This window comes from Martes martes (assembly GCF_963455335.1).
Source record: "Martes martes genome assembly, chromosome: 1".
NCBI lineage: Eukaryota > Metazoa > Chordata > Mammalia > Carnivora > Mustelidae > Martes > Martes martes.
Genome location: NC_137888.1, coordinates 84,047,486 through 84,060,942, shown reverse-complemented (window position 1 = coordinate 84,060,942; position 13,457 = coordinate 84,047,486). Strand labels below are relative to the sequence as shown.

Below are 13,457 nucleotides of genomic sequence, written 5' to 3'. Positions count from 1 at the left end.
GCTCCCACGTGGACCACCCAAGCGCCATCCATATCCTGTCAAGCAGCTGCCCTTGGTCTCCCCTTACTCTGGCCTGTGCACTCTGAGGGTACGCTCCACCCATAGAAAGTTGGACCTGGGAGAAAGGTCTATGCAGACCCTAGAAGTGGGTTCAGAACCATTTGGACAGGAAATCTGGGGTCTCTGGTCCTGAGTATGGTCTACAAACTGGGAGGGGGGAAAAAGTCTCTAGAATGGCACATTCTATTGGGGCTCATTGGCTCCTCATCCTGTGGGAGGTACAAATGGAGGAGGAGGAGGAGGCCCACAGTAGGGCCCTCCGAAATAAGTTCCCACGGTTGGCCCTGGCCTATGGTCAGTACTGCTCTTTGCCTGGAGGACTCCTGGGCTCAGATCTTGATTAGTTAGGGGATTTCAGGGGTTATTTTGACCACATTATATATAGAACCCAAGTTAGCGAATTAACCTCATTTTCCCACTTTGTACAAAACATGGATAGTAAAAAATATGAGCAGCACAGTTAGCATCAAGACTTGCTCCTCTGTGAGAGATGCCCAGGACTGGAACAGAGACTGATTAAGGAAACCAGACCCACCTCTTTCATCTTACCATATCATTGCACTGGAATAGCAGGCAGAACTGTCAACGCTGTGTAAACTGTTCTCTCTCCCTCTTTTGCAAACCAACTAAGTCTGAATTTACTGAAGCTGAAGCACAAGTGATGTGATTCCACTACACTAACCAAAGCATCTTGTTTCCTGTTTGTATTAGTTATTTACCGCTGCATAACAAATTACCCCCAAATTTAACAGCTTAAAACAACAAACATTTATTATGTCATAGTTTGCGTGGGTCAGGAATCTGGAAGTGACTTGGCACACTGGGGCTGCAATCATGAAAAAGCTCAGCTGGGGTAAAGCATCCACTTCCAAGCTCACTCACATGGTTGTTTATAGGCTTCAGTGCCTCATAGGCTGTTGGATCAAGAGTTTCAGTTCTCTGGGCCTCAGTTGCTTACCACACTATGTGGGCCTCCTGGAAGCCAAAGAAGGAGAATTTTAGGAAGGGGAGAATGGTCAAGTGAGTCAATGGCATATGGAAAAATATCCTTCAGATCTAGCAGCTGCAAGTTAACTGCTGACCTCAGCAAGAGTGGGCAGTGGGTCGGGAACAATGTTACAATTAGTTGAGAAGTGAATGGGAAGGAGGGAAAGGGAGATTAGGCCAGTGGAGTCCAAACCAGGGTTGGCCAACAGGTGCTGGGTTGGGCCACTTGGGGAGCTTATACAAAATATGCCAATGCCTTATAGTTAGTTATAATGTATTATATATTTGAAAGTTGCTAAGAGAGTATATCTGGAAGTTCTTATCATGAGAAAAAAAACCTGTAACTGTGAGGTGCTGGATGTTCACTAGACTTATCATGGTGATTTCACAATATATACAAATATGGAATCATTATGTTGTATACTTGAAATTGATACAGTGTTGTATGTCAATTATATATTAATTAAAAAAATACCAGTTCCCAGACGTCTTCCCTTTTGCGGGGAGGGGCAACGAAGTTGAGGTTGAGAAAAGTTAAATAACTTGCTCAAATTCCCATAGATAGAAGAGGGCAGAGCTGGGGTTAGAGCTCAGGATCATCTGGAAGCCAAAGTTTGTGTGGGTAGGCCACATACTACTCTGGCTCCCCACAAGCCCATGTGAACATGAACCAGCCTTTCACTGACAGCTGGTGGCCTGGTGTGAATTCCATTATATGATCTAGAACCCTAGTTAGCTTGTATGTAAAGAGGGTGTAATATTTACCTTGTGTTGTTATTGCAATGATTAAGTAAATTTATTTTTAATGCCCTCCTGCCAAAGACCACTTGGAATACACCTGTAGTTATACAAGCTGGATTTATTACTCATTGCAGTGAGGGACACCATGAAGATGTCTCAGTGAAAGGATGTTAGAAAATATTATTAAAGAACATGGGCTCTTGTTAACTGACTTGGAGGCAGGCTTAAGAAAGCAGGGATTGTTCTATGAATGTGTGTCTTCATGAATCTTAGCCATAGGGAGAGCAGATTAGAATAAGGCTAAGGCCATGAGAGGCCAAGAAGCAGCAGTCCCTCTTATTTGCCAGGATAGCTGTGTGTTTGGTATTTTGTGGCTTGGACCATGTTCACATTTTGTCTATGTTCAGACATGATTGGTGAGTCTTGTCTTGTTCTTGGTCTTGGTCTTGTTCTTGTCTTGATCCATCTTGGTCCCAGAGAGGCCTTGTCTGATGCTGATGTTCTGTGAAATTGTTGATGTTCAGCGGGAGAACATCAAGGCCCAGTAACAGTGCCAGGGGAGCTCTTAGAATATAAAGTATCAACTATAGTGTTGGACTCATGCATGTTCCACAAGCAGGGATAATGACTTTTATTGTGCTCGCCCACACTGCCAGCTCAGGACCTTGGGTCACAGTGAGGCAGGCAGGGGGCTGAGACTTTTGGAGGAATCTAAAAGATGTCTCTTCAAGCTGCAATGAACCACTCTCTTCCCCAGCTTCAGGCATTACATGAGGCCATTTCCAGGCGGTCGGGGGTAATTTCAGCCTGGGGAGAATTTCAGAAACAGCAAGGAGAAGGCTGGCATCCTGGACTCTGCGTTTTCCTCCTTTCTCCAGTCGCTCTGTAGTGAGCCAGACCTGGGCTAGGTGCTGTGACAGCCACCACTTCATGGAAGACAGACAAGCAACCATGCTGAAAAGCGGGGTCAAAGAGAACAGTGATAGGTGAGAGCCACCAACCGTCTAGGCAGTGGTTCTCACGCTTTCCTGAGCATTGGAATCACATGGGAACTTTAAAAATATTGCTGCCTGGGTCCCACTTTAATTGGTTTGAGATGCTACCTGGGGCATTGCTATTTTAAAAACTCTCTGGGTGATTTAATACATTGCAAAGTTTGGGGACCACTGGTTTAATCCATCCATCTTCATGGTTTTTTTGGGGGGGGTTAAGGCAGCCGTTAATCTGATAAAAGCCGTGGCACCTCATTCCAGGCACTTGTATTTTAGATTCAAAACCTGACAATTTCAGGGGGTTGATAGATCCTAAGAAGCAAATCTGGGAACCTCTTGGCGGGGGTAGGGGGTGGGGGGTGGGGGGTGGGGGTGGGGTGGAGTGTGTGTCTCATGGTCCCCAGCTGAAAATCCCCTGATACTGGAGTAGCCAGCCCCAATCTGGATGACTTGAGCTCTCTGACTCCTCCTGAAAGAATGGCGCTGGTCCTTCTTCACAGAAACCGCGGGTTATGGTCATCAAGCCGAGTTCCCTCAGGGCGAGGGTGCCAACCAGCAGCCAAGGCTGGGCCGGTGTGCGCACGTGTGGGAGTGTGCACGCCGGTGTGCACGCCAGTGTGCGCGCGCGGGGCCGCTGGCAAGCGTGCGTTTCCGTTACCGGAGCCTCGGCAGCCTCAGGCTGCAGCGGCCGCTGCGGATGCGCGCCCGGCACCCCCTCCCAGCCAGTCCCCTCCCCCGGTTGCTCTCGCTCGCCCTCTTCCCTCCCCCCGCAGCGTCGGCCGCCTCCGAGTGTGCAGGGCAGCGCTCACTCCGCGAGCCCCTCCAGCAGCCGCCCCGGCGCGCACTGAGCGCCGAGCCCGGGGCGCGCGTGGAGCCCCCTCCCAGCTGCCGAGCGACGATGAGCCGCGGCGTGGGGGTCGCGAAGAGCAGGTGAGCGCATCTGCGGGGCTGGGGGGTTCAGAAGGAGAAGAGGCGGAGCGGGCTCGGGCGACGGCTGGGCCCAATGTCGACGAGTTGCAGAAAAGGCTTTGCTCCCTTCGGCAACCCCTAGACCCTCCCGGGCTCTGCCCTTGCCCTGCGCGGGCGGGGGCGAGGGCTCCACTCCCGTCCCTACATCCCCGCTCCGGCCGCGAAAACAAAGCACACTTCGGCGGCGGCGCCGGCCTCACGCGGGCCCAGAGCGTGGGGAACCAGTGCGCCCCCCCGTGCGCCACTCCGGCCCTCTAGCCCTGGCCCGGGGTCTCGGCGGGCCGCACCTGGGTAGGGCCCGCGGCGGCGGGGTCGCGCGCAGGTGCCCGCGCGGGAGGGGGCGGCGGCGGCGGCGCGCAGCTCCAGAAGCCCAGCGCTCCCCGCCCAGAGGCGGGGCCTACAGGCTTCGCTGCTGTTCCCTGCGGCGGCGTTTCCTTGGGTGCCTGGGCTCGGCACGGCCGCGGTGGCAGGTGGGCGCGAGGTAGCTCACATCCTCCTGGTGGAGGCGGCTGCGCGCGGCCGGCGGGGGCCGAGGAGGGCAGGTCGCCCTGCGGCGCCCCCTTGCTCCCCGCGGTGGACTCGCGCGCTTCCCGCCTCCGCCGTGACTCTCCGCCCCCGAGGCTCGGTTTCTGCTGTCCTCATCTGCCCCTAGCTCCCGGGCTTCAGCTCTCGGGAGCCCCTGCGCCCTCCGTACTGGAAGAGGACTTGGGAGGTCGCTCCAGGAGGGTGCCCGGCGTTTTGCCAGACACTGTCGGCTTTTAAATTGTTGAGTCGAAGTCGAGGGTAGGATTGGTTCCCTTAACGTCCCCCCACCCCTCCGCTCGCCCATGTGTGGCGGCCCTACCCACCGCAGCCCTTCACCCCCCATGTGGCGCTAACACGTCTCACGCACGGCAGGCTCCAATTAACATTGCTTGAAGGATTTCTGCTATTACTGTAAAGGGAGCCAATGCCTCTGTTTGTCACCAGACCTTTAAAAGTAACTGCTTTTTACATGGGAATGTTTATTAAGAGCTAGTTTGGGGATGCTCTAAGGGTATTGTGGGCGTGTTCTCCAGAGTACTGTAATTTGCAAAAGGAGCTTTTAGCATCGGATGTAGTATTTCAGCAAGTGTGTGATGGGTGCTTTGTGAAATATATCCTTTAGGTAATCCTTTCATTGCCGTTAAGCGCTTGCAGGAAGTCACCCAAAGCAGTGCACAAACGCTCAGCAAGGATTCAGACTGCAGAAAATTTTCTTTTAGGACAGTCACTGCTGCAGAACCAAGTTTCTACAGGAACAACTAGACCAAGGAGCGAGTGCCCATGTTTAAAGTGTCCACGACTTCAGTTTTTCGTGGGTCATTAAACACCAGGCCCAGTTTCTCACAGGGAGGAGGGAGGTTTGTTTTTTCTGCCACTGTCCTTTCTTTAAAACACTGTTGCAATCAGGAAGGCAGCCTAGAAAAGTCTGTGTGTAGATAGGTTTGACTGTTTGGTTTCCTGAGGTTAGGATCACGGGTAAAACCACAGGACAGGAACTGAGTCCACATCGAGTATCAAAAACTCTGCTTACAGAGGGTATTTACCCAACAGCAAGTCCTGGGAATGATTGTTAAAGAGCTCTGAATTAAATCTTCACTAGAAGTAAAGTTTCCCCCGTGCCAGAACAATAAAGAGAGGAAGCGAATTGAAATATAGTATGTGACATTAACACAGTTATTTACACAAACAGAGCTAACTGAATTTTTCTGCTGGCTACCCAGAGCTACCAGCCCCTGTTGGTATTGCTGGAGGATATGGACCTATCCCAACTCTTTCCACCAAAACCTTAGTCCACCATCTCTGATCTTTCTGGCCTCTTCAGGGAGATCATTGCTAATGTGTCATTTTCATGTTTCAGCATGGCAACAAAGTCCATAAAATTCAGTATTAGCCAAGGGTGAGGTGCCAGTCTCTGTAAACTGGAAAGCACCCCACAGATGCTAGCTACTGTTGCTTATAATTTTTAGTAGCTGCACAGCATTCCCTTCTCACAGTTTTGGCCATTTAAACTGTTTCTTACAGATTTTTAAAAATACTGAGGCATAGAGTCTTTATGTCTACCCTGTTCTTTCTGTCGCATATTTGTTCAATGAACACTTTTTTTCCCAGTGCAAATTATATGCCAAACCATGTGTTGGATGCTGGGGATGTGGACTCCTTGGCTGTACACACCCCCTCACTCTCACTCATTGTTTTTTTCAGTTCCCAGACTTGGAAACAAATTACAGCAGAACAGTGCAATAACTGTATTCCTGCAGGTGTATATCCCATGTTGTTGGTTCAGGGAGGGGAGAAGAGAAACAGGGTTGAGTCATGGGAATTCCCCCACCCCACATATCTTCAGCTCAGGAGAGCTCTCTTTGTTCACTCCGGGCGCTCAGGACTTCTTTCTCTTCTCTTTTCCTCCTTCCCTTCTTGTCTACTCACTGCTGGAAATGTCCCAGCTGCCTCCCTTCTCCCTGCCAGCGTGGTTCCAGCCCATTTCTCTCCTGGCCCCACTTCCCTTTGGAGTACATTTTGCAAAGCTCTCACTGACAGGTACAAGGAGGAGGAAGGAAATGAACCCTGAAACTGTTTCCCCGCGTTCCTGCCACCCCACAGCTAGCTGCCTTTTAGACCATATCCCCAATGCAGTTAGCCTCTTCATCTTGCCCTCCCACCAGCCAGGGTCCTTCTCCATTCACAACTGTGGCGTGTAAAGCCAAAGTTCTAGATACTTTCCTTTTCCTTTCCCCAGATGCCAAAAGTCCTTTGTGTGTGTGTGTGTGTTTACACAATCATATAGAAAACACAAGCATTGTAAGTCGCATATCACCAAGTGAACATTATGTAACCACTGCCCAGGTCAAGACATAAAACATGGCACCCTAGATGGCCCTCTCATACTCTGATTACTCACAGTCATGTTTCTCCTTCCCAAAGGAACAAGAGATTAATTTTGCTTGTTTGTAAACTTTCTAAAAATAGCATCATGCAGCATATAATCTTCATGTCTGGCTTGTTTTGTGCAACATTATATTTGTGAGATGGATCCACAGTGTTGTGTGTAAGCAGTTCTTTCATTCTCATTGCTCACAGTACTCCATTATATGATAATGTCACATTTTTGTTCATCCATTTCTTACTCTTAGTGAGCATGATAGTTGTTTGCAGTTGTTGCCTAATACAAATAATATGCAGTGAGTCCTTCAGCCTTTTGGTACTCAAAGACCTACCAGTTCCACCATTATTTTTTCCTACTGGAGTAACTTAAAAAGGGCATGGAGTGGGTGAAGGAGCCGGCCGGTTGAGCCAGCTCTGTGCATTTTCCATCTTTGCCAGCGCTAAGGACCTTTAGAGGAACCTAAGACTGTGCTTTCATTCAGGGACCTGAACATTGAAGAAAAAACCCCATAGGATAGCTTCTTTTGTGAGCCAGCTGATTGGAAGTGGTGATCTTTGGGAAGAAAGAGGAAAAGAAAATAGGTCATGATAGGAAGCCGGCTTGGTTCAGGCAGCATCCTCAAGGGGATGGACAGCTGGTGGCTCCAGGTGCCCACATCTCTCCTGCCCCCACTCCCCCATCTGCCCCTACCTTCCCTTTATTGAGTCTCCGATCTACCTCAGGGCTGGTCCTGGAGGGCTTGGCATGGATGGAAGTCTTTCTGTCTTGGCTTGTGGGGAGGGCACTGTTGGCTTCCAGAGCTTGGTTCTGAAGGAAGACACTTTCCTTGGAGTGTGCTTTAAAGTTACATAGCTCCCTGGGAGGTTTTTGTCACCTAGTACTACAACTACCCCTGCAGGGGGACTGGCTCTTGTGGCCTGGGGGACTGAGGTTTTCTTTGGGGAAATGCTTAGGCCTCTGGACTCAACACAAGCAGTGTCTTAACCTGCAGGTTGTCAGAGGGTCGTATGCTTTCAGGCAGTTCCCGTGGAAGACGTTGAGGACAGCAGATTCTGGGACCCTGTACTATTGACTTCCTTCTCTGCTTTCACGTTTTCAGTCTTCCCAGGATGGAAATGTAGAGACTACTCAGCAGACTGAATAATTGCCACGAGCCTCCTGGGGGTTACCATCAGTTTGGTTACAGTGTTAGGATTTCTCCCCCTCCCTGACCTTCCTCATCCCCTGCTTCTCTCCCCCTGACCACACTTGCTTTCCTCCTGTTCCTGGACCTTGATCCACTCTTTCCTGTCTCAGACAGGAGCTGCCCCCACTACTCCCAGTTCTTCTCTCCTGTCCATTTCTGCTGTCCTTTGTCATTCAGCTTAAATGTCACTTTCCCAGGGAGTCCTCCCCAATTCCTCAATCTTAGAGGAGCTCTCTTGTCATTCTCTCAAAGCACTTCCTGTCTCAGATACAGGAAGTCAGGCTTCGCCATCAGGCTGATGGACTGGGGAAGGCACAGACCCGTTCCTTTGTTTACTGGTATCTGGCACACATGCTCCACACATGTTAGTTGGATAAATTGATGAAGAAACCAGGAGACCTGGGACAAGTTGTGATATTGTGTCTGCTTAGAACTTGCTATGTGATCGTGGGTATATATTCACTTACCCTCTCCTAGATTCCCATCTCCCCTTGTAGAATGATGCATCAGACTGGAAGATCTTGTAGGTTCCTTTCATTTTCAGCTTTTTCTGAGCCTAATAGCTAGAGGATCCTGTTTGTGGGGAAGCAGCACTCTTTGAAAATGCAAGATGGCCTTAGCATCGTGGTTTAATTGGCTGTGTAGTTAGTCATGTGCCTGTGATCTTAGCATAAGAGCTCAGTTCTTCCCAGTTCCTCAGAGCCTGCTTTGGGCTAACACTATACTTATGTTTATTTTTATTTTGCTCTCCCTGCCTCATATACAGAGGTATTTGTTTTCTGATCTGTCTCCCTCCTCCCTTACGGTTCCCCCTGGGGACAAGGTTCATGTGTCTTGTGTTACTTTTATATCCCCTCTGCCCAGTGCAGCACCTGTCGTAGGGTAAATAGGCGTTTGTTAATCTGAGTTGATGGGAAAGAGATCTATGTTATAGAGAATATTATTTGCATTGGGACTATGCCCTGGGAAGTATAGTTATTTCATGACTGTGCATTTTAACTCTAGTTTGTGGCTAACATAAAATCTTTTTCACTTTCTTGAACTGATTTACTTATGGGTTTTACTTTACTTGTTATGGTCTGTTTTCTAGAAGGTTGATAGGGGCTAAAAGAAGTAAAACCTGGGGGTTACCATCAGTTTGGTTACAGATGGTTTAATTCTGGTGAGAAGTTAGTTAGAGGAGGATTTGGGGCTTATTATGGATGTAATTATGCCTAAAAGCTCTGTTTACCTACAGTGGAGAATTACCTTCATAGGCAGTAGGAACCTTAGTAGGAAGAAAGACTGGTGTTTTGTCGTTATTCTGCTTGGCAGAATTTTTAGCTTTTTGTTGTTAAACTGTACTGATAAAAGTTTGGACTCTGCAATCAGATAGACCATGATTCTTGGATGAGTCACCCAAGATCTCTGAGCATTATTTCTTCTTCGTGCGATGGGGATACTTACTAGCCCAGTGTTAGGCACTTAAAAGATGGTCATGATGGTTAAATAAGCTGATCGACATAAGGCTGAGTCCTTGCCTTAATTTCCAGCACACAGCAAACATTTAACAAATACAAGCCATTATCATATTAAGACTTTATTTTTAGTTTAAGGATTGTTAAAAATCTTTAGGTGGAGACTTATTACTTACAGAGCCAGATTGGAGTGAAATCATTCTTATGCCCAATAGCCACCTGTCCAGGCTGCATAGAGTCAAGCTGGCTGCCAAGGGGGGAGATGGGACTTCCTCCGAGAGCTTAGAGTGCTTGTATTCTGATTCTCCTGCATCGCTCCCCGCCCTGGGTGGGTTTGGCCACGTGACCCAACACCTCTGAGCTGCAGTGTTGCCATCTGCATGTGGGGATGGCAGTCTTGGCCACGTCTTCCTGGCAGAGTTCGTGTGAGGAGCTGGTGCTCTTGTGGGTCTGAAAGCACTCTTGGAAGTTTTAAGGTCCTGAACCTATGTGAGGATTTGGTGTTGCTCTCAGGTTTCATTTCATTGCAGCTATGACTTAATTCTGACAACAATTGGTTTTACTCATTTGCACATAGTTTCACAGAATCCACATTTTCCAACAAACAGGTAATAAACATTCTCACTTAATATTAGCCCTTTGAGGTTTTTAAGCCCGTATTTTACGTCCCGTAGCAGATCGGGGATGCAGGGTGTTTTTGTTTCCCCCTAAGGGAAGGGGCTGTACCAGTCTGGGGCCTGGGAGCTGATAGGTAGGAGGCAGCATTATATATCTATATATATTTTTGAAGATTTTATTTATTTGACAGACAGAGATCACAAGTAGGCAGAGAGGCAGGCAGAGAGACAGGGGGAAGCAGGCTCCCTGCTGAGCAGAGAGCCCGATGTGGGGCTTGATCCCAGGACCCTGAGATCATGACCTGAGCCGAAGGCAGAGGCTTAACCCGCTGAGCCCCTCAGGCTCCCCGGCAGCATTTATATTTTATGCTGGTGTTGGAACTGCAGGAAAATTCTACCTAGTAACAATGATGGAGTCCACATCAACATTTAAGGAGCTTCAGGTGCTGAGTAGATGTCCCTGCCCCTTTCCTTCTTCTCTCCAGTCCTTGAATTTCACTGAGAGCATTTGGACTGGCTGCTCTCTTTTGATAGTTGCTGTGGTTTTACTTTAAGACAGTGCCCATGATAGAAGAGAGGGTGGCCACCTAGCATTCATTCAGTTGCAAGGGGCCCTTCCTGAGGCAGGGGTGGGGGATGGGGGTGGGGGAGAGAGCTGCCTTGTTGGGGGAGAGGAGCTGGGTCCTCCTCATCCGGTCTAAGCCCCACCCCCATCACTGTCCCGTGGTTGGTGCCTGGTGTTTCTGTGTCGGGGAGCTGGCCTTCTCCCTCTGGGCCTCACTAATCTCGTCTTGGACACCACTCACTCTCATCTACTTCATGGAGAAAATAAAGGCTTTATGCAGAGGCTTTCTGGGTTTTAGCAAAAGTTGTAGTATCTAAGCAGATGGATACATGTCTGGAAACAGATAAGCAGCTGCAGAAAGGGGAAAATGAAAGTGCTAGTAAGGAGAAAAACACAGTTTTGTTGAGAACACAGAAATGGGTTTTAACCAGGCATATTTTGTGCAATAAGAATGACCAACTTTCAATCCATGTTCTCATAATTATCTTCAAATTAAAAGGCATAGTGACTGCATTATAAGAGGTAGGAGTCTAGAGAAAGAAGGTGTCACATTTGGCTTATTCTTTTAGACATTTCGTTAAAAACTATATTTTAGGAGTGCCTGGGTGGCTCAGTGGGCTAAGCCTCTGCCTTCGGCTCAGGTCATGATCTCAGGGTCCTGGGAACCAATCCCGCATCGCCTCTCTGCTCAGCAGGGAGCCTGCTTCTCCCTCTCTCTCCGCCTGCCTTTCTGCCTACTTGTGGTCTCTCTCTCTGTGTTAAATAAAGAAGTAAAATCTTAAAAAAAAAAAAAAACAAAAAAAAACCCAAAACCATAATTTAGCCTTTCTTAGTTTCTTGAAGCATTTCCCAATTACAACTTCGCCACCATGTGACCCTGGGGAAATTAATTAACCTGTCTGAGCCAGTCTCTGCATTAGTACAATGGCCTTCAGAGGCTTTTTGCAGCTATGGAATGAGAAAATAAAGATTTTAAACATGTATAAGTGCAAATAACATCATTGTTGTTTTCTTCCTCTCTTTTCATTTATTCCTCAAAGATTCTGATTCACTGGGTCCAGAACAACAGTTTTTAGAGGGTACCTCAAATAGCTCTCATGTTCCTCAGACTATACTATGAGAAGTGCTGTTCTTCCATGATGAATAGGGAGTTTTGGCATCAAGGGGAGGACCGGGCTGTCACTTCTCTGCACACACACTTCCGAGGGGTGCCCCAACACCCCCTGCAGAGTGCATGTTCACAGAGCCCCCAGAATTGGGGCACATGATTTGCAAGGCCACAGGCAGTGACCCTAGGTGGGGAGTGGTGATACAGAGAGTGATATGTGTGTGTGTGTGTGTGAGAGAGAGAGAGAGAGAGAGAGAGATCTAGGGTGTGCTTGGGACACTGAAGATCTTTCACTCTGGGTGAGCGCATGGAGGGGAGACAATGGAGCAGTGTGGAGGTCACTGTGCACCCTCCCAAGGAGCTTAGGTTTAGCCGGAAACCAGTGAGAAGCCACAGAAGGGTATAAGCAAAGGTGTGACGAGACCACACTGATAGTCACTGATGAGCCAGGGGAGGGAGACTGCAGGCATGCGTAGTAATTATGAGAAAATGACCATCAGCCAGCCAGGTGAGGGCCCAATGGTAAGGGGAGGGGGGAGAGGGAGCACATTGGAACTGAGGCAGAGAGTGTATGCTGAGGAGGGGACAGATTTGAGAGGTGTGTAGAGGGAGGCTCAGGAGGACTGGCTGCTTGATGAGCAAGAGGGGGCAGGAGCTGGTGAGGGCTGGAGGTCCCAGCTAGGTGCCCCCAGGATGTGATTCTCTGCAGAGACAGGTCAGGAGGAGCAGGTTCTCCCTGAGGACAGATAGTAGTATAGTTAATTTAAAGTATCGCAGTGACCCCGGGCCCTGGGCACCTGGAACTCTGAGAAGAGGACTGGGAAGGAGGTGCAGATTTAGGATCAGAAACCCTGGTGTGAAGGGGCACCCTGAGGTGGTGTGAGATGGGAAGAGGAGGACGAACAGGGGTGACTCCTGATCCCGTAGCTGCTGCTGCCCTGGAGGCTGATAGAGGCGGGGGATGAAGCACACAGAGACGGGGGAGGTCACTGCCACAGGGGAGTTGGGAGGTGGCAGCAGACCAGGTAAGAAGGGACACGGAAGCCACGGAAAAGCCCGCCACCTGCTTCATCTAGTGAGGCCGTGGTCACTGAGGACTAAAGAGGGCCCATTGGGTCTGTTGGCCAGGAGTCAGTGGCAGTGTGGGAGAGCAGAAGCCAGGTAGCTTTGAGTGCAGGGGAGAATGGGGAGCGGGAGAGTGGAGACCGTGTGCATAGGGCATGGAGAGTTCAGGCCGTGGAGGGGACAAGGGAGAGGCCTTCTCGTTACATGCTTGCTGTAGGAGCCCTCACTATTCGGGGTGCCATATGTGAGGGAGGAGGCCAGGAAGGCAGAGCGAGACGACCAGGGAGAGGGAGGATGACTCACGCAACCAGATGGAGGGCTGGATGCCAGCGCGGGATGGGCAGTTAGGACTGTGTGCCTAGGGACGTGACAGAGGAGAGCCAGATGGCTGGGCATGGGATGGCAATCCCGTGAGCCTGGAAGGTGCGGTGCTGGCTCCTGCGGGTGTGATGGGACAAGAAGGGGTCAGGCGCACTCCCAAGAAGCCCCACTGATGAGTTTGGCTTGGCTGTAGGTGGAGTCAGGCCACAGGTGGAGAGTGAGAGGGCCAGGAAAACCTTTGAGGAGGGAGAGAGTTCTTTAATTTGCAGCATTTCTGGAGAAACAATATAATGATCATTTTGAAGATTTTTATAATTATTTTATATAAAATTAGTATCGGTTTTTAAAAGTCTTTTTCTTTTCTTGTTGCAGTGATGACCCTCACAATGCCCCTTCAGAAGGAAAAGGTACGGTATTCCTAAGTCAGTGTGGAGGTATTAAAAAACTTACACTCTATGGAGCATTTGCCGTTTTCGAGAAT

General features: G+C 49.3%; 1 protein-coding gene across 1 annotated transcript in view; it reads left to right on the top strand.

Annotated features, from left to right (window-relative positions):
• Nucleotides 1-284: 284 nt before the first annotated feature.
• Nucleotides 285-13,457, top strand: part of LOC308342348 (uncharacterized protein) — a gene marked incomplete at its 5' end in the record, with an annotated part of 37,410 nt that continues 24,237 nt past the window's right edge. Inside the window, 3 exons of the mRNA XM_080802727.1 lie at nucleotides 285-354; nucleotides 3,281-3,710; nucleotides 13,349-13,383. Of these exons, the coding sequence (XP_080658853.1) occupies nucleotides 285-354; nucleotides 3,281-3,710; nucleotides 13,349-13,383 (535 nt within the window). The remainder of the gene's footprint in view (nucleotides 355-3,280; nucleotides 3,711-13,348; nucleotides 13,384-13,457) is intronic.